The 20,406-nt window shown below is 36.6% G+C and overlaps 1 protein-coding gene across 3 annotated transcripts; it reads right to left on the bottom strand.

The window, feature by feature from the left end:
- Positions 1 to 669: 669 nt before the first annotated feature.
- On the bottom strand, positions 670 to 19,295 carry LOC131774124 (uncharacterized). 3 transcript variants are annotated; one of them, XM_059090141.2, is made up of 9 exons: positions 18,722 to 19,290; positions 18,303 to 18,513; positions 8,993 to 9,082; positions 8,584 to 8,619; positions 8,203 to 8,280; positions 7,290 to 7,408; positions 6,390 to 6,456; positions 4,308 to 4,693; positions 670 to 3,999 (listed from the first exon to the last, which is right to left on the bottom strand). In XM_059090141.2, exons 1-8 carry the CDS (start codon positions 19,028 to 19,030, stop codon positions 4,314 to 4,316), a joined length of 1,290 nt encoding a protein of 429 aa, XP_058946124.1. In that variant the 5' UTR covers positions 19,031 to 19,290; the 3' UTR covers positions 670 to 3,999; positions 4,308 to 4,313. The 3 variants fall into 3 exon arrangements, with proteins under 3 accessions (XP_058946124.1, XP_058946122.1, XP_058946125.2); XM_059090139.2 differs by having other exon boundaries at positions 670 to 4,693; XM_059090142.2 differs by lacking the exons at positions 670 to 3,999; positions 4,308 to 4,693 and adding an exon at positions 4,702 to 5,489 and having other exon boundaries at positions 18,722 to 19,295.
- Positions 19,296 to 20,406: the final 1,111 nt, after the last annotated feature.

Consider the following 20,406-nt stretch of genomic DNA (forward strand, 5'->3'; position numbering starts at 1 on the left):
TATTTCCATCTACGCTAGCGTTTTCGTATTGCTCCTAAATTTTGTTATATTCTGTCTATCGTCGACACAAAATCACTTGAAAGCGTGTTTAAAAGCGACAGTACGTGATGTACGATCGGTCCCTTGCGGTTGTTCTCGGACATGTTTATCGTGCTGGCACAAATGCAACAATTCTGTGCTCGGGAAGTGACCTAAGGAAGGCGAAGTCACGTATTATCATAGGGTCTTTTTTCTCCAAGAGGAAATCGAACCCCAGACCTTCTGAGTTAAGGTCTGATGCTCTGTAGCTAAGCTATCCGGAACTCCTAAGTTAACAAGGCCAAAGTTGACGGCAAACTCGCCATCATGCTCTGTGCTCATTACTAAAGCATCACAACACACGTAGGTCTGGGTTCCATTTCACAAGGAGGACTCACTTAGTCCTCAAAACAAAAGCATAATTATGTAAGTGGGGGGGGGGGGGGGTTTGTTTTTGTTTCTACGTGAAGCCTGAACAAACAGCACTTAAACATGTAGCCTCTTCTCGTCCCAATGCCTTTTAACCACAACAAAACTAAAGAGATTAGAGACATCAGTGTCTCCTAGCCACAGTATTTATACGATTGGAAAGGGGAGGTTTGCATGTTCATCTAGGCTGGGGAATACTTCCAGAAAGTGAAGAACCATGTCGTCAATAATAATACAACATTTTATTACCAGCTTTGTAATACAAGACTATCCGAGCCCAAGTATATTTCATTTTCGACTCATAAGGCAAACTAAAGCTGGCAGTTCTGCTTCGTACCAACTTCCAATCATCACGAAAGGAAGATGCGAGAAAGAGAATCACCACAGGCGTGAAAATAAACTATAAAGATAAATTGAAAAACGCGACGCGGAAAAAAAAAAAAAAAAAAAAACTTATTTGTCTTTTCTCGTGTGAATAAATTTTTCCGCAAAGATGTTGATTCATAAGGCAGATTTTTTTAAAAATGAAGTTTAAAGTTAGGATTCCAGCCTGTGATGGCCTCTGATCTCGACATATAAAGTACAGAACAGATATATGAGGAGCTTTTAAGAATTAAAAGCACTTAGAGACTGTTCCCAAGAACCATACACTGGTACTGCTTGAAGTAAAGCAGTCCACCTCTATCTAAACACAATAAAACATTTGTTGGCGACTTTCTTAACAACCTATCTTGGAAACACAAAGTCACTGTACAAAAATATGCATGCGCAACATTGAAAATACAAAAATATTGTACAAAAATCCCCACTCTAATGTAAATAATTTACAAAGGAATGCATATTAAAAAATGACTAGAAAAATTTGATTACATCCCAATGGGTCTAGTGAATCTTAACTGTCAAAATTTGTTTAAAAATAGTAAATTGCTAAGAACTGGGTTGATATGCATGGATGAACAACACCCAGAGAGGAAACTACTCAAGACTGATCTCAAGTATAGATTCTAAAATACTATTTCAGTATTCTGCATATTCGATAAAAGGATGAATTAAAATGAATTAAACCCCCTTGACGGATACAATATCAAGCTGGCTTCCTCCAGAATCTCCGATACGCTTCGATGGTAACAGTCTAACAACTCTCATTCGTTGTGATGATCCCCTCTCGTCAGACGTAAGAGTGAGGAGGGGGAGAGAGGAGGAGGGGGAGGAAGAAGCCACTGGAAATCTGGAACTACATCTCAGTTTGTCTTTCATTTTTTAATAAAGGGGAACTACTATCTACACTATTAAAATATATTGAAGGTTTCCTCACTGAAACCTCATCTAGTTTTACCTTTTCTTGATTACTCTTAGAAATAATTCTACTCAAAATTCCATTTAAACAGTACGTCTAATAAACAGAAACACTGATTAGTACTTCAACAAGCTCTTGTTGTTACGAAGAGTGTATGTTGATATTAATACTGAGTTTAACCTAGATAAGTAACAAAAATAATTATTCTATGTAAGGGTTGTATTTTTGTTATAAAGAACAGTAATGTTTTCAATTAATTAATTCTAGGCTTTAATTTAAAGATTTACGTTAAAAATACTAGTACTTTACGAATCGGAGATACTAAAACATGAGATTGGGAAGAAGGTCATCCACTTTGTTCACAGAATGCAGCACTAATGCATTAAGTATACGGTAAAAATAAACAACCATAACAACAGAAAAAGAAGTCTCTTACAAAAAGCACGTAGAAAATGAGTAGTCCTAATTAAACTTCACACTGAAGTGTGTCGGCTGGTCCTTTGTAGTAAAAAAGTCTGATTAATACAAATTAGAATGTTCGCTTAGGCAAAAGAAGTCTATAAAAATAATTGGAATATCAAATTCATTGTCTGTTTGACTTTTTTTTTGATAACTTGCCACTAGGAATCTGTAGAACGCATCACTGTGTCGTTACCATTAAGCTAGGATATGATTGTAAAAGGAAAAGTGAACACATACTAAGAGGAAGAAAGATGGAAAAAAGCTTGGATCATTGAAATCATTAAGAGCATTTACACCTAAAATGAAGGCCTGCCTCCTCTCGGAAGGAAGACGATGTGGCTACGGGTGATTGTCAAAAAAGATAGCTTGAATGAATATCTATTTAGGAAAACTTTTAACACTGGAAGCATACGTCGTCAACTTAATCATTTCAGAATCAAGTGCAGGTTAACTAACAGCAGTAGTGAGTCAAAACTGTGGAATTACACAGCACCCTAAAAATGATTCTGCTAATTTTGATCTGCCTACAAAATAAGCTTAACCACAAACAGTGTATGCTGTAACCAACGCTGAGAACCGAAGCTGTCCACTAAATACTGCATAATTCCAAGTTTAGGTGACAAACATAAAAATTCAACAATTTCGTGAAGTGAAAACACCGATGTTAAAATGATCTAAACTCTATGATAAATGGCTACCGTGTACGGTGAATGTTAGCATGTTATTACGGTTAATAAATTAAGATTACTTGATAATCAACACATCTGCCCCTTGATAGAGGCAACAATTGTGTCACAAAAGTGGCAAAATTAATGCTGATCAACACTGCACCAAGTAAAGTTTCAATCTTTTGATCCTTGCCCAACAAACTTGACCAAATAACTGCAGAATCACAATCTACCCAATGATATAACTCATTGAAAATTGACCACATGGATTTTGTTTTTTGTTTCTCCTTTTTGATGGGAACACATCTTCAGCATTATAATGTTGCGGCTTGTTCCACAGGTCTCTCTCTACAAGAAGCCTGCTGGGAAATACAGTGATCTTTGCTTTTCGTCAGCACAATTTTGTACGGTTCAAAGCTTTAATTCCTGGGATCTCACAATTAACTACCCTCTACCTTCAATACATTTCTCTAAGTTGTACATGTAGTTCATACATTGGTCTCAATTCAATATTTTAGGACGTTGGTTTGCCAATTATGATCAGGCTACTCTCGGTAGATGTGAAAGCTGACAGTACTTAGCAAAAAACTTGACCAGGACAACCATAACCACAAAACCACTCAAACAATTACTAGAATTCTTGAAAAATTGCACTACACCACCCAATGTTCAATAACGGACAGTTAAAATTAGTTAGTTCATTTGAATGTTAAATGCATTATTTTTTCCAGTGCCTCCTCAGTAGTTAGAACCTAGACTGATTCTTAAGGAAAACCCTGAGAGTTGGACTTTTTTCCCTTTGGAGTTCACTTGTTTTTTTGAAAGGCAGATGTACGATAACAAACTAATCAATTCAACAGAGCTACTGAAACTTTACTGATGCAGTGGATCGCATTTAAAATATACATAACAACTGTTACCAGTTAACCCAAGGTTATTCCTTCCAGTTTGGATATCTTACGGTTTTACTTGCAACCCAAAATGGTTGGTCATGTGCTTCTTGGTTAGTATTACAGTGCACGGTGCAAGTGAAAGTGCAGCACAACAAAGCCTATTATATGTCTATCTACCTGACCTTGGTCAATTCTTCCCCAAGTGTCAATCACGAAAGTTAAAGATTCAGTTCTGAAAAATAACAGAACAGTGTTTTACCTGGTACCTTCCTTTTGTAGTGTGTCATTTGCCACAAGCAAAAAAAAAAAGTGAACCGCTGATCTTTGTTGCTAGAACTCCAAGCAGCTGTAGGACTACAGATGGTTATTTTTATTAATTCTAATATTGGACAACTCTAACAAGAAGAATCGAGGGCATGATAAAATACATGTATTACTTCAGAGAGAAACTCATAAGCCTTGCAGTGAGTGTGGCAAGTGCATAATTACAAGTAAGATTAATACAACAAGTATCTATTAATAATCAATTTTTTTCCATACCAATTTTCATATCAGGAAGGCTCCAAAATAACTTGCTGACTCATACTTTGCTATCGCCTGGGTGTTATCTTCTGACACTCCAACCATGATGTGGTCGCCATTTTGCAACTCAAACACTCCACCTTGATAGCTGCTGTACAGGTAAACTTTTGACTTTTTGGCGCGACACCGTGATGTCACACTACGCATAATGACCTCTGCGTTGCCAGTTCTATTTAAATGTACATAATGAATCAGGTGTGGTCTGTCATCTTCTACTTGAAAGTACAATTGGCTGTACACATAGTATCTTCCAGACATAGAGATCACCAGTTCTCCATCTTGGTATTGCATTCCACCTATTTTGTGCGCATGACCTTGATCGTCTTCCCAGTTTCTTATAATTCCTGGAACAAACAAGTTTTATGAATTCTAGGGTACATGCAACGAACCTATAGCAAAATCAATGACATGCAGTTTTGCTATAATCTGCACAGAGTTTCAACTTTTATCATCTTTACAACTAATTGTCGTTTTATAAACTTATAGCAAACTTTTCAATACCTAATATATAGATAGCAATGGCTGTTACATTAAGTGTACAATACATAAAGCAAGCCAGTTTTATAAAAAAAAAACTAATACTGCTGCATCCTGTGAACTCTGCGAGACATATCTTGGAATTTTCAATCAATCTGATTTAACGTGCCAGTTATCTGACACAGACAAACCTATAACTCTATAAATCAAATAATTTATCTTTTCAACTACTTTGTAGCAATTTAAGTCTATAATTTTACAAATTTTTCAAGTACTTTTTATTCACCCATGGTATCTGTAAAGACTGTGTACATCACATATCTCAACCTCTGCTAACCAAAAATGCTCCAAAAAAGCTTGCTCCCTCAACCAGAAATGCTCTATTACTTTGGTCTCCCAGTTTCAGAGTAATGATATCACCAGCATTAAGAGGTGAAAGAAAGCTGAGAGAAATGGTATTGAAAGAACCACTGCCAGAATTTACACCCTTAACCTTTTTTATATTGTTCACACAGACATAATAAGTCACGCTCTTATTAGAAGGAATTGTGTAATACAGCTGGCTATATATTAAATACACTCCTGATGTCGGGACAGTGAGTTCTCCATGTCGATATCGCATCCCCCCTCGCCACAGTGTAAGATTCCACCCGGTTAAGAAGCCTGTTAAAAAGAGAGCACAGAAACCAAAGTGTAAACACTTTGGCAAGGCCCCCTTGCACCAAACTGTTAATGGATGGTAAAAGACTGCTTGAATTGTATCTAAGTGCATCAGCAGCTTAGTACAAAAACAAATCACATTTTGAACCATGTGCAGTCTAGATAGTTGACTGGAAATTTTGACAGGAAGGGTTTTCAATTTGCATGTATATCTTTTCTTCAGCCAGTTTAATAAGGAAATTGAAAAACACTTAAAGTTTCATATATTTCCAGACATAAGCCAAATCACTGCTCCACTTCCACAGTAAAAATACAGCTCCTAACTAGGACAAATCAGACTAATAACATTTTTGCCAGTTCTAGCCCAGTTTCCGTTTCAATGCATTGTTTGTTCAAATATGTAGAATGATGAACTATTGCACACCAATCTTTACAATTAAGGTTATGGTAGATTCTTGTGAGTCAAGAAAATCCTGGACATTATAAAATTTCAATTTCTTGACTGTCGTAACTTTGTGAGCATTTGAAAAACTGGAAATTCTAGACATGCCAAAATTGCCTAAGATGGTTTGTGACTTATAGAAAAAATCAGGACAAATAATTTTTTCCAGACATGTTTCAGATTTGTGTGATGATTAGCTAACAGTCAGAACATATGAACAATCATAATTTTACCATTAGGGATGTTGGCTATAATTTTAGTTAGTTATCAATCTTGTAATGGCTTAGCTGCCACTGAGTCATAAACATAACTGGAGATAGACATCTTACAATCTCCTGAAATGTTGGGAAAATCCATCTGAGATGTTCAGGATCAAGTGAATATGTTAATAGTCTAGGATTTTCTTGGCTTGTCAAAACCAGCCGTTGTGAAAAATATACATACAGGAAAAGTTTATTTACCTGCTCTTGGAGAATTCTGGGTGTGTCTTGTGTAGCCTGTCAAGTGTGCTGATGGCCTCTGCGATGACTGTAGACAAAAAACATCAGTTTTCAGTCAACAGTACATGTACATTGTAACAAGCCAGATTAAAACGGCTTCAAAATTAATGATTAATTCAAGGGGTGTTTTTAAAACAGATTCTTGGATGCAAGTAAGAGGGTTGTAATAGAGTGCCATTGCAGAAATGAAATTATCTCATCAACTCAGTTGAGCAGTAGATAAAATCTCACAAAGCTAGCTATAAGCATGACAAGAGAGCTTGCAGCTCCAGTTCTGTATGAATAATGAAATTATCTCATCAACTCAGTTGAGCAGTAGATAAAATCTCACAAAGCTAGCTATAAGCATGACAAGAGAGCTTGCAGCTCCAGTTCTGTATGAATAATGAAATTATCTCAACTCAGTTGAGCAGTAGATAAAATCTCACAAAGCTAGCTATAAGCATGACAAGAGAGCTTGCAGCTCCAGTTCTGTAGATTTTCTGACTCCATTATGGACACCACAGAGAGGGTTTCACCAAGTGAATAACATAGTTATTTCTGGGGAGTATCCCTCCTTAAGACGAAGGAGGAAAGTAGGCAATAAATTCCCATTTATTCATAATAAAAAAAAATTACTGTCTAGTTAGACTCATCCAAGATTGCTGAGCAAACAGCTGACCCACCTCTTACTGAATATACAACAGAATATGTGGCTTATCCATTGACAAAGGGTAATATGCTGACTTTTTTACTTAAATGCAAAAATTAGCAGTGCATGTTACCCCTTCCATGTGGGAAAACCACCAGAAATAACAAAAGTAGAAAAAACAAGGGTGTCAATAGACTAATCAATACCAGGATATTAAGTACTTAACCAACCTCTAATGAGCCTGTGCTGCCTTTTTCTCCCCTTGGACCAGGGTCCCCTTTCTCTCCTGGAGGTCCACGTTCACCCCTTTTACCTGTTGGCCCTCTTTTTCCTGCTGGCCCTTGGTCTCCTGCACACACACACACACACACACATACAAAAAAAACAGTAACAATGAGGCAAGATGGTGGCAAAGAATCACCAGTATTAATTCAAGGATACAGTAACTCATATAATGATTCAGAATAAAAGTGGAGCTAACCTTTGGGTTAGGGGGAAGGGGGGTGAATTCACCTCTCCATTTGTCAGAGACATGCAGTTTTTAACTTGAATAACCTAGACCAATAAAGCACTTGCCTGACCAGAAAACTAACAATTCATCATTCTCTCCCACCTCTTTGAGACTCAATGGAAAGTCTCAAATGGTGTCTTAAGTAAAGAACTTTGTGTATGCACAGGTGCACTGTTGGCTATGTTAAGGAAAAAAAAATTTTCTGTGCTAAATTAGCTCATTTGCCATATTACTTTTGGGTTAAAACCAAAGCTTCTGAAAAGCCTTGAGTAAAACTGGAAGTGAAGACAAGAGAACATCACATGACATCCTGAGACCCAGATTTCATGGTGCTTGAAACATGTCATCCTTAATAATGTGGTCTAAAACACATCAAAAACACCGAATATGGGACTAACTCAGAATAAAAAATAACTCTAACTTGAAAAATTTAGGCAAAATATTTTGTTCAGTGCTCTGATAATTCTTCTGACACAAGACGATTACCCTGAAAAAGAGCATGACTTGTCTAAAAGCTTCAGTCTGTTTTCCTAGGACCCTTACAGGGTAGCCTTAACTTCCTATGCAAGACCCACTGTGTTTAATAGAACAATGCTCCTACATTTCTTTCTTCATATTCCATATTCAGGTACCTGTGTCTCCTTTGTCTCCCTTATCCCCAGGAACACCAACACCTGTTGGACCTGGTTCTCCTTTCTGACCTTTGGGGCCTAAAAGATGCCAGATTTTAGTTGTATATGAGAGTACCATTATGACTCTGGCTAGGCACTACTTTTACACTAACAAATTTCACTCTCGCTTTTGATTCCTGAACTACTTTAAAATAATTTTTATGTGATTATTTTTCTCCTGGACCTATTTGAAAACCATGTATGTAAGAGTTTTCTGATAAAGAAAAAAAGCAATGGATATTTTGTATCAAGTACAAGACACAATAGAATTCCTGACCGATCAGAGAGTGTAAAACTCAATAATCACATGAATAATTGACATTATTTGGTGTTATTCTGTACCTGGACCTCCTGCAAGGCCTGGGACACCTGGAATTCCTGAAAATAAGGGAACAAAAATGTTTGACTTGTTTAACAAGTGTTTAATGGCAGGTACTCGGTCAATCTTTACAAGTTTGAAATGCTGATGTTTCCAGAGCTGACCCTCAAAGGAACAAATTCATGTGATTAGGGTTCATGTGAGTGTTTATGCAAAGCCCTGAAATTTGGTTCTTTAATATCAAAAATTGAAAATATAAAGTTCATTTTTGAGTCTGAAAAACTATTTTTGTCTCCCTACACCCTACATACATGTATTGCAATGGAATTGCATGCCCTTCTTGCACATGCAATGCTGTAATGCACATGAGCAGTAGTGTTAATGTATGATAAAATGCAATACTGATAAAACACAACAATCTCTGACACTCACCATGGCCTCCCTGAGGTCCCTCTGCACCCTTTGGTCCTGGAGGTCCTGGATCCCCTTGGGGACCCTGCTCTCCTGGTGGGCCTCTCATACCTGGCATAATGAAGAAATCACTCACATTGTCACCTTTATTGGAGGGTAGGTGCCTTAGTAACATGAGAGGCTGACAACAATTTTCTAAGACACAATGAGGTCAACAGGGTAATTGAGTCACAGCTTACCACCAGGTATCTGTACACAAAACACTGACAAACCAGTGTATGGAATGAATACTAAACCAAACATGGGTGGAGTGGGGAAGATTGGAAGGGAGGCAAATAGAGGAAATAAAGCAGGAAAACAAACTGAGCAAAGGCAAATGATATTGCCCCCCCCCCCCCCCTGCAACATCCCATTGGTTTAGTTATAAACTTGTCCTAAATACATCAGCCTCATTAATCCTTTGACTCCCAAAATTGATTGACATGTAACTTCTCCCCTCAATATCCATACTCTATTAATCTATTAATAATCTATTAATACTCTATTAATCCATCAAACAGGTAATGAGAATACTCAAACTTATTATGTAAAAGTTGTCATCTTGATCTACCACCATAATTCTCATAACTAATTTACAAAGAAACCTGTGACAGCCAGAGGGGAGCATTGACAATCAGATCTTGGGAAAAAGAGGCTTAGTAATACAATTACATGCACTTTATTTGTCTCATGATATAGTCAGTTCCATTGTGCATTGCCAGACAAGGTAACACATAACCAATCAACCTCAACACAGGATCCACACTGCAAGTGGGTACAACATGAGACAAACCATTGATGAGACCTCACTACAAAACAATATATTCATCATGACCAAGAACCACAACTAATACCACCTCTTGCAATCAACCACACCAACACTTATAAAATTTTTCTTACAAGGACTTTCAGCATGGTGAAAAGAATCCTTAACACTTTTCATTGTGTTGCATTCATAGGAAAAAAGTGCTTGCATCAATGCAGAGCCTGTTCTCAAATCTTCAGTACGAGATAAAAATTGGTTGTGCACATCAAAATGATTTCTTCAAGAAGATGACCCTTCTTTTAAAATAAAAATAATTTTATTTTCCATTGATGGATTCTTTGCTTTATGAAGCTCACTTTTTGCTTAACCAGTAAATTACCAATTCTAATTTGCGAGTTTCTGCGCCATCAGTTAAAATTGATGTCCAACATAAATGCTCATTGATATGCCAAGAGTTTATGGACCAAGTTTGACCAATTTTTGGAAAAATGTCGATGGAAAGCTACAGCACTTCTGAAATCTTGCTTTTAATTTTCTCAGTCTCAGCTTTGCTAAGAATCTGTAGAACTTTAAAAACAAGTAGTTTCTTGGAAAAACCACTTAAACTTTCAACATTTTCTGAGAAACCCATAAAAAAAAATAGCACTGAACACAGAGAAGACTATACAATGCCATGTACTTAAGAATGAAACAGAAGACATAAAGGCTGAGAAAATTCATTATTATTGACAAGCTTTGCCCTTAATATACTTTTCTTTTTTTCATTTTGTGTTGTAGAAATGGGAAAATGACAAATTAGACTCAGATCCTGTGAGTTCAGATTCCATCACAAGAATCATTAGACATCAAATGTTCGCATAAAAAGGTTATTACATTTTCCTACAGAGTTCAAAATGCCACTAAAATACTTCTAGCAAATAGATTCAAAGATTCCTAAGCCATAATTACTTACTAGAAAGACGAAACCTAAAAGCCTCCTGATCAAAGAGGCTTTTCAACAGAATACAACAATGCAGGTCAGTCAACCTGCATTTGACCAGGAAAAAAACTTCTTCACCAAGTGCCTGTTTATGGCTGGTGCATGAAGTTGCAAGCAAAAAGGGGTTATTCTAAAGACATCCATTTAACTTGATCTTTGCCCATTCATCCATCATCCAAAGCCACTAGTATCCTTTACTTAGGAAGCCTTGTGTAACTGAGCCTAAAACAAACATTAGCCTACTGCTGTGCATATTATGTAACATCAAAACCTACAGCCAAACGAGGCAAAGTAATAATGCATGTGATCTTAGACAACTCATGTTACAAAACCCTCCCTGACTTCTACACTGAGAGCTATTTTGGCCCAAGTGCGTGGTTTACAATACGTCAATAAAATGGCCTCTTCAAAAGTTGTGCAAGAAGTAAGTTAGAGTCAAACTGATATTCTAATTCTAAGAGAGACCATCAATGAGTTTTCCTTAAAAACATCTCTGTATTTGGAATTACAGAGAAGTAATAAGGTGATGGGAGGGAGAAAAAGATTAATTTGGAAATTATTTTTCGTTTAAATGAAATGTTTGACACGAGGCTGAGAATTGATACTCAAATCTTATTGGCAAAAGCATTGAATAATTACTAATCGAATTTTTTCAGCTTCCTCCATTTCAATTTTGGCTCCTTTTATCAAAAAAAAAATGTTAAGTCGATAATTAAATGGTAAACTGCTAGGTCCAAAGAATAAGCACAGTCTGCCCCACAAAAAAATGACTATTAGAAATAATCAGTTGAGGTAATCATTCCCATTTCTGACACAAGAAGAAAGAAAACTTAAACAAACAAACAAAGCAAAAAATTTAAATCCTGTATGCATCTTGCCCAAAAACTCAACTAACACACTGTCAGGGTGGCATAATCAACAGAAAAATTATTTTGAAAATTCTGTCAGTTCTCGCCACAACAAAGATTTATTCATTAACCCCTCTGACAAGATCCTTCATAAGCTGAAGATTTTGAGGTGATTACAGCAGACAGTTTTAATCCAACTGCAGACTGTTAATTAAACAAATACAAATTAACTCAACCCAAATCAATCCCATTGAGATAAATCTTGGCTTCTCTTATATGTTAATGGCTTGGCTTGAGAAAATAATGGAAAAATTGTTGAAAGACGTCATTGTACAATTTAATACTGCGATGAATGAGAGGGATAAAGCTGACAATTGCATGCAGAGTTGATAAAGAAGCTGTTGACAATTTCGCACACTTTCTGACTGAAGACTTGATGTCATCATTTTATAACATACATGTAGCAATCATTTTAGCTATTGAAATTAATGCTAGTCGTGCGAAGATGATTGAGAAACTTAACTACCATAATAACATTTGAGTTAGCTGCTAACTGCATGATTCCAGAGAATGACGTAGAAATTCTTGAGTAAATTTCCCTTCACCACAATTACATTCTACCCTTATTGACAGCAACACTATTGTTATCTTCCCACCAATTTGAAAAACATCATGTACAATTCAATACATTAAATTCAAGACACCGTGCTGTTTTTAAGGCTAATTAAAAAATGAAAGTCATTAATGAAACTCAATCGCAACCACTTACTGGAAAACAATTGCTCATTGTGTGGGAAAGGTAATGAAATTCTAAGTCTTTAACAGCTCACTGAATGAGACACTAATTTAGAGAACATTTCAACACGAAAACAGATTTCGTCAAGACTTATCATCTATGTCATTGCTAGCTCCTGGGCATGTGTGTGTTGACTAACAAAAAAATTAAATTAAGCTGTGCTAATCAATCCCAGATTCACGAAGCAATCAATATTGTACAAAAACAAAGACAACAAAATTAAATTGAACAAATGACCAAACTTGAATGAATTGTATTGAATTATGTGCATGTTATGGTAAACAAATTTTCTTTCAAAAAAAGGACATATTCTATTGTGTTCTTAAGGTCTTTGATCAAAGGTAACTTATCACAAACAGACATTCTCAATTTAAAAATAGAATTTAGATTAGAGAAGGTTACTCTGGCTTTCATCCAACCAAGGAAGCCAAATTAGTGATTATTCTAAATTTTTAGATATTCCCCAACTCATCACAAATTTGTCATTTTTCCTATAACTTCATTCCCATGCTAAGAGAATTGTGGCAGCTATAAATGTTAGCCTCCTTCAATATTTCTCATACTACACAGCTATGGAGATATTCATTACCCAGTATTGATTACAGTGGTGTAAGTTTGCCTGCTTCAATTTCACCAACATTCTTTATGGCCTTTTGTTTTCAATACAGTGAGCTTAGGTTGCTAAACTGATTTTTTTTGTTTATAGAACTGATTAGAGCTGTATTACAGCCCAGTGAGACCTGATACTGGTAACATGATGCATGAGAATGGAAACAACACAAACATGAAAAAATAGGAGAGGTCCACAAAGAACAAGAGACATTGTCTGTAAAACTCTAAGAAAAAAGCACAAAATGGTTTAAATTAAGCCTTGCACTGGTTCTGTGCGCAAAAAAAACAAAGTAAACCAAAACAAAAACAAAACTGTTTAATGCAAAATGAAAAAAAAAATTTAAGATGAGATAGAAAAGACAAGTGAGACAAATCTTTCATTCACAAAATTCCTTGAAGATAAAGTCCCTTATCAAATTTATCAAAAACTCTTAGCCACAAAATCCAAATTGCCATCAACAGGTACTCTTTAACTTAACAATATCTATGCATTCATCACCTTGCAAACGAAGGTTGAAAAGCACCTCTCATGTTCTGAAGAAAGGACCTGAAACCATGTTTTAGTAGCACCAAACAAGAATGCATTAGAAAAACAAGCAAACCTGAGTCAGCTCATACATTAGTGATGCCTACAAGTCATTTGTCAGTCTGGAGACAAAACATTCCAGAAGAACAAATGAGCTAAATCAAAATATTTGACCTGTGGGTGATAAGCATCAGATTAAACACCTAAACATTTCAGGCAACCATTAGGAGCACAATATGAACTCAAAATACAGACTTTTGTACTGCTTCAAGATAGCTTCTTAAAAAATTGATGCCACTTTAAGAAGCAGGCACTGAGACAAGACAATTCCTCTTACAGAGAGTTGTGTGCCCATAGGTTACAAAAGTTAAAAACTTTTACAAACTGTGTGTTGACCGTTAAATATTTAAATCATGGCAAGAATGATTTGTTCATTCATCAAAAGAAATTTAACATTTGATCAGTGTCACATCGAAATAAATTTCTATCAATCAATCAACAAAACTTACAAAACAAACACCTAATAGACCATGCAGGTTGCCATAAACACCTAATTAAATCAAGTCAGAAGCACCTGCCTAATAAACTCTCCACAAGTATGACAACATCAATAAACTTTCAAGTTGACAAACAGTGTGAACATAAAAAAAAATTATTAACTGGTGTTTGTCTTTAAAATACATAAGAGTCTCAATACAATACACAGAGATACATGCCAGATGGTAAAGACAACTGGCACCAAAAAATAAAACACGAAAATATTAGAAGCAATCCCTTGAAAACACACATCATTAATACATCCTTCTGCTTCATCATAGCCGGCAGCTACTTCACTAAAAGCTTCCTAGAGACATGATGTCAATGACACCCACTCAATGTTACATCTACATCAATGACACACATGCATCCAATCAAATTGAAATGTTGAACAAAAAGAAGTGATTGCCAGGCAACTGTGTTTACTGTATGAAAATTAATAAAAGACGGAAGTTGGACTCTAGCCAGTGGAACTCATTTTTTTTTTTTTAAGAAAATGTGTTCAGAAAATGAAAGAGGGATTAACATTCTTCAAATAGAAGAATAAAATTGCAGTCAAAAATCTGTGGCTCAAAGCCTGGTCTGATTTCAGTTAGTGCATAGAGAGCAATTTCATGGCTAATTCTAAACCAGTGGTGATTCTTTCTGACATGAAAATCTTGTATTTAAAACTTCTTCTTCAGTGTGGTTGTGGTTCTTAACCCTTTAACTCCAATGGGTGACCAAGACAGAGTTTTTCCTTACAATATCAATACACCATCAACCAGATAAGTGATGAGAATAAAGAAAAATATCAATTTGGGGATAATAAGTTGACCAACTCTAAATTCTCTGAACTAACATTATAAGAATTGTATGATTGACAGTAAAGAGAATTACAATTACGATCTGAGAGTTACAGGGTTAAACCATGGCACTATAGAGGTGTGAAGTGGGTATTACAAATGAAAAGCTTAAAAAGGGGACTACATAACAAGACCCACAGCACATTCAAAGTCCAAATCGATCCATGCAACACAAAAATGACACTGAAAAAAAAATTCAATTTGAAAAAAAAAAAAAAGTGTAACAATTAAATAATCCCTCAGATAATCATCTCCTTGCACAACAATTAACTTAAGAATTTTTGTTTCCGAGCGCTTTTGTCTTTCTGTTTTCCCAACTAAAACAAAGGTTTTCCTTATGCAAATTGACCTACAGAATGGCAAGTAACATTAGCCTGGCCTACTAAAAGTCTTCCACAGTAGTTCATCTGCAGTACTAATTGCAGCATTTCCCATCTTTCAACAATGACTGTATTTACATGAGTAATTTTCAAGCCGCTTAGAAAATTTTGGCAAATAATTTATGCAATAATTTTAAGCCACCAAACCAGGTAGCCTGGGAGAGTCGGAAATTAACTTTGGTTAATTGCGGTTACTAATCTGATAAGGCTGGAAACAGAACACCAGGTCCATTTTTATTTTTCTCATGATGCTGCAAAACAAGACTTCGTGATCTTAGAGGCTTTCCTTCTTCAAATGATCCAAGGAAGCAATTTCAAATGTAAACAATTGTTCTTTCTTTTACCCTTGGAAAAGCAAAACAATTGGCTTCATGACCACATGGTTGGCAGCTTCCCTCAGGATATTCAAACTTCTCATTTGCTAACAATACCTCATCACACCTCTTTGAAGAACTTAATAATTTTACTTTTGAAAACATTGGTCCATCTAAGATTGCTTTACTAAGTCTATACAACTAAACAACTTCAGGATTGTTATACAAGACAGCCAATGTTGCAAAAAATATCACCTGCAGTTTACGACCTGGAACAATTAAAGTTTTCAATAGGAAAGATTGACAAGATTCTTTACTTAACAACTGAGAAACTGCTACTTTAAGCTTTAATGCAAACTACTCATACTCAGAGTGAAATTGATCATCTCTCTCAATCTTTATTTCATGCATTGCACCTATCAAACCTCCTATTCCAACTACCAGCAAGACATGATGAACAAAAGAAAACATAAAGAAGTGAAATGGTAAATTGTATGAGCCCATGGAAAACAAAACATGTTTTCCCATCCTTGAGAATTAAACCACTATTTCAGACATTTATACAGTTCTCTTCAGAGAAATTTATTGATATCACAATTCTTGCAAAGTGGCAAAATCAAACCACACAGAGTCAATTTCTTTCTAGGAAGTGCCTTGCACAAGCTTTTTTTAAGAAACAAATTAAGTCCTGCTCAACTGGTATAACTAATAAGTTGTTGGCAGAGCAACAGTTAATTTGTATGTAAATTAACTTTCATTGTGTCAAATTCATTTGTCAAAACAATTACATCACTCTGCGAACATGTGGAATTGCCAATGTTCCAAATTAGTAGCCTATGTTTCAGTCTTTCCTTGTTCTGTTGATGACAAACAATAACAGAAACTATACAAATCACAGCTGTTTGTTTGCTAATTTCAACAAACACTCAGTGAAAATGGTTTCCAATGAAACAATCCAAATAGGAGACAAAATCACACATCTTGTTACAAAATATTTTTACAATACTGGTTTCTGGAACAACTAAAAATTCTCCTTCACAACATAGTGAAGAGCAAGGCTAAAAACAAATATTCTCTCCGGCGACTTTCAATACCATTTCTGATATCCTGAGCTAAATTTATCTATTTTTGTCTGGCATTTTAGATAGTAGACACATAAGAGATCTCACAATCAACATCAAGTCTACAAAAAAAAACCATAAAAAGGCCTAGAAAACGCAAATTTCTAGAGTAATTAATATCTTTTCTACCTCCTAATAATGCACTCATAAAGTCTTCACTTATTCAAAACTCAAAAATTCTGGTGCTCACTAGTAACCTATATAAACAATTCATTTATAGAGGAATCTTGCAAATTTCACATTGCAGACATATCTTAGACATACAATTTACAACAAGTAAGCTAACAAAATTTTAGTGGACATCATTAAACATCAATCACACACTGTCCCAATTCATATGCAAGCATTTTGTTTTTCAGTTAGCAATTAGCCTGATTATCTCCGAATGGATCTAAATAGAGCGACTTAAGAGATAATAAAATTATTGAAAATGTATGTTAATAATGCAACACCTGTTGGTAGAGAGAACTGGCAAAGGTACAAAAGAACAGACTAGAAGGAGGAGGAGTAAAGGTGTATAGTGGAAAACAAAACCGCATTATGGAAAGAGAACTCAACTCACGACAGAAGTTTCTATTTTATCCATTTTCCGACTGCCTAACCTCAATCATAGAACAATATACTGAAATGTTCCTTGCAGGAAATTGTCAATACCTATAGTTTCAATAACTGTCAGTTGAATTGGTTTCCTATGACTGCGGAGTTTGAAAAAGGAAGCGGTAAAACTCTATTTAAAGGCAACGATGGCCACTGATTACGAAAAATTTCCGTGTTTTTGGAAACGGTTCAAGTTTTCCTCAGAGTTAGCTCCCAGCCACTTCAAAAATTCGATATCTGGTTACGCGTGACAAAATTAACTTTTCAGCAGAAGAAAGGTAAAATTATTGTGGTTATCATAGCTATGTGCATAGATTAATCCTCTGTGGTCAACGAACGTTTCACGTGTGACGAAGGGTAATTGGTATTCGCTTTTACACACACAGTACCATTCGCAAACCAGCGGATGAGAAAGAAGATCTTTATAAAAATGCTGAAGAAGTTTTAACGATCAATATTCACAAATTATACTCCCGATGCTGAGATCAATATGCAATTCAGTGACATTGGGTTCTACTTCAGTAAGTTCGACAAGTAAATAAGGGAAGGCGCTACGTGAATTAAATCACTCTATGCGTAACAATATTGTACAAACTGAAACCAATTCCTCGGCTTCACAGCGCGGAATTCTAGCTTCAAACAACGACAGACAAAATTACAGAAATATTACTTCCAAAGTTCATTCGATAACCTTATGATTTCACTTTCGAACATAGCGGAGACTAAAATAGCCCTGTCGAACCTAGACATTCCTTTTCCGATGTATGCTGAAGGAATGAATGAAAAGCTTAACCATTTGGCAGCATTTTGATTCACGGTCAATCACATCATTCGACAACATATTTACTGATAAAATACGCGTTCGAAATGGTGGAAAACGGAGCTCTCTCAAGCACGTATTACATATTTTAACCACTCACAATCTGTGCCCATCACAAGATTAATGAAGAACAAAACTTACATAAACTTACCTTGTGGCAGTTTACACGCAGTACAAAATGTCGTTCTTGCCCGAGTTTCGGTGCCGAAAAATTGATGCACTTCGCGTTTGGCCATTTTCTTTAAGTACTCACGAGTACATTTGTTCACTTTGCAATTCTTTTTCCTTGCTTCGGTAAATGCTGGCCTCGTTGGATCTGTGTGCGAAGTACTCCTCCGCGAAATGTGGATTGACGGCATGCTCTGTTTAGAACGCGAAAAAAAATTATTCTTCAAATAAGCATCTCTCGGATTACACATCAAACATGGAAAATGAAGTGAAGAGGTGAAATCGCACACCAGTGTTGGAACGCAAAGCCGACGTCTTTTACGTCGGAATACGTTTAGTGTTCATTTGCTTTCAATTCTCCCGAGATATTACGATCAGTTGGCACAAACAAATGGCACGTACCTTCAGAAGAGTCGGGGGAGATGTAACATTCGTTGGTTCGGCAGGAAGCGCCGATTGACTCAAATTGCCTCGTAGAGGGGCAAATTTTGTTGGTTGTTCGACCACAGACGATTCAATTTTCTCTAAACGCGTTTGTAAGGTCTGTAGTTGTATAAATACAACCACGAATAGTACAACGAAAACAATATTAAGCAAAAATGATAGGCATAGAAGATTCGACATGCTTAAGCCGAAACTCTTGCAAGTACAATTTCTCCGCGACGAACCCAAGGTGTGCTTGACTATCGTCTCTTCCTTCGGACACTCCATACTTCCAAATGGAGATCAAACCACGTGTGAATGGCGCTTGAGCACTTTTCCACTTTAAAACATCCCTGCCGAAGCTACAGTCTTCCATACGAATAACAACTCCACCGGAAAAAGAAAACTCGGCGATCGCGAAAGCGAATCACACACTTCCTCTTCGCTCTGTCGTGTGACTTACAACTAGTCCTGGTACCAGTCAAGTTTGCGTACCCTCAGCTCGCGCCAAAATTCTGTTGATAACAATAGCCAAGCGTACGTCAGTATTCGCGGAACAACGTCCACGTGTGTATCCGATGAAAACAACTCACTGCCAAAACATAGGCGCCCTCCACCAATCACACCACGCACTGGGTGGATAACAATCTCATATAAATAACCGGTGATTGGTGGAAAACAATAGGCCTGATTCATTTCACACTTGTGGGCCAATAGCATTGTTGGTTCTATGGCGATAGAAAACACTTAAAACGGTTTATTTAATTGATCAATTGTCATTCAAATTCATCGCTGCTGACGGGTCACAGAGCTGAGTGATTTTGCAGAGGAAACTGAAGCAATGCATGAGATTTTAAACGATTGCGGGACCTGAGCGTGAAACCCTCTACCAGTTTAGCACATCCGCTCGCGGTGTGAATATCTTTGAACTCAATCATTTGTAAGCGAAATTGTCATAGCCTTGACCCAAGGAGGCCAAACAATTGGATGGGTGCCAGAAAAGCACATGGAATTTATTAACTTAAGCTATTAAGAAATGGCGTGACATCTCTGTGTCTTGTCGACCATTGCATCGTAAAGCGGTGAAGTCATATTATATGGGGGTGCAACCTTATTGACAAACATTTGAGGGCGTTGCCGATTGATCTACGAAGCGATAGTGAAATCTGTTGTAAACTCCCTCTCGCTTACTCACTTTAAGCTTGTTTCACACGATCGAACGAAATGTAAACAGCCAAAACAACACGAGATAAACAGGAAATTGTTAATCAAGTGTTTTAGAGGAAATGACAAAACATCTTTGTGATCTTGTCGATTTGCGTGTGTTGCCCAATATTTGTTGAGCAAATTCCTCGAGAGTTGTGCAGGCAAAAGCAGTTTCACTCGAGCCGTGACTGGAAAAGCTCGAGAAATGTGATGATCCTCCCACGGGCAAACTTACTTCCGATCTGTGCCACAAGGGCGGAAGTCCATAGAGGCACGCGTTGAGGAATTTTGAACGGCTCTCATCAATCACAGTCAGAGAAAACCAACTCCACTTTGCAAAGTTGTCCAGCACGCGCGCGCGCACGAAATGTTGAACTTGTGTACTCTGTCGTGAAAGGAAATAGATCGACCTTATTGTATTGAGTTCCGACAGGCAACTAATACACCGGTTCTGAATG

Source organism: Pocillopora verrucosa, chromosome 6 (genome assembly GCF_036669915.1).
Source record: "Pocillopora verrucosa isolate sample1 chromosome 6, ASM3666991v2, whole genome shotgun sequence".
In the NCBI taxonomy this organism is placed as follows: Eukaryota; Metazoa; Cnidaria; class Anthozoa; order Scleractinia; family Pocilloporidae; genus Pocillopora; species Pocillopora verrucosa.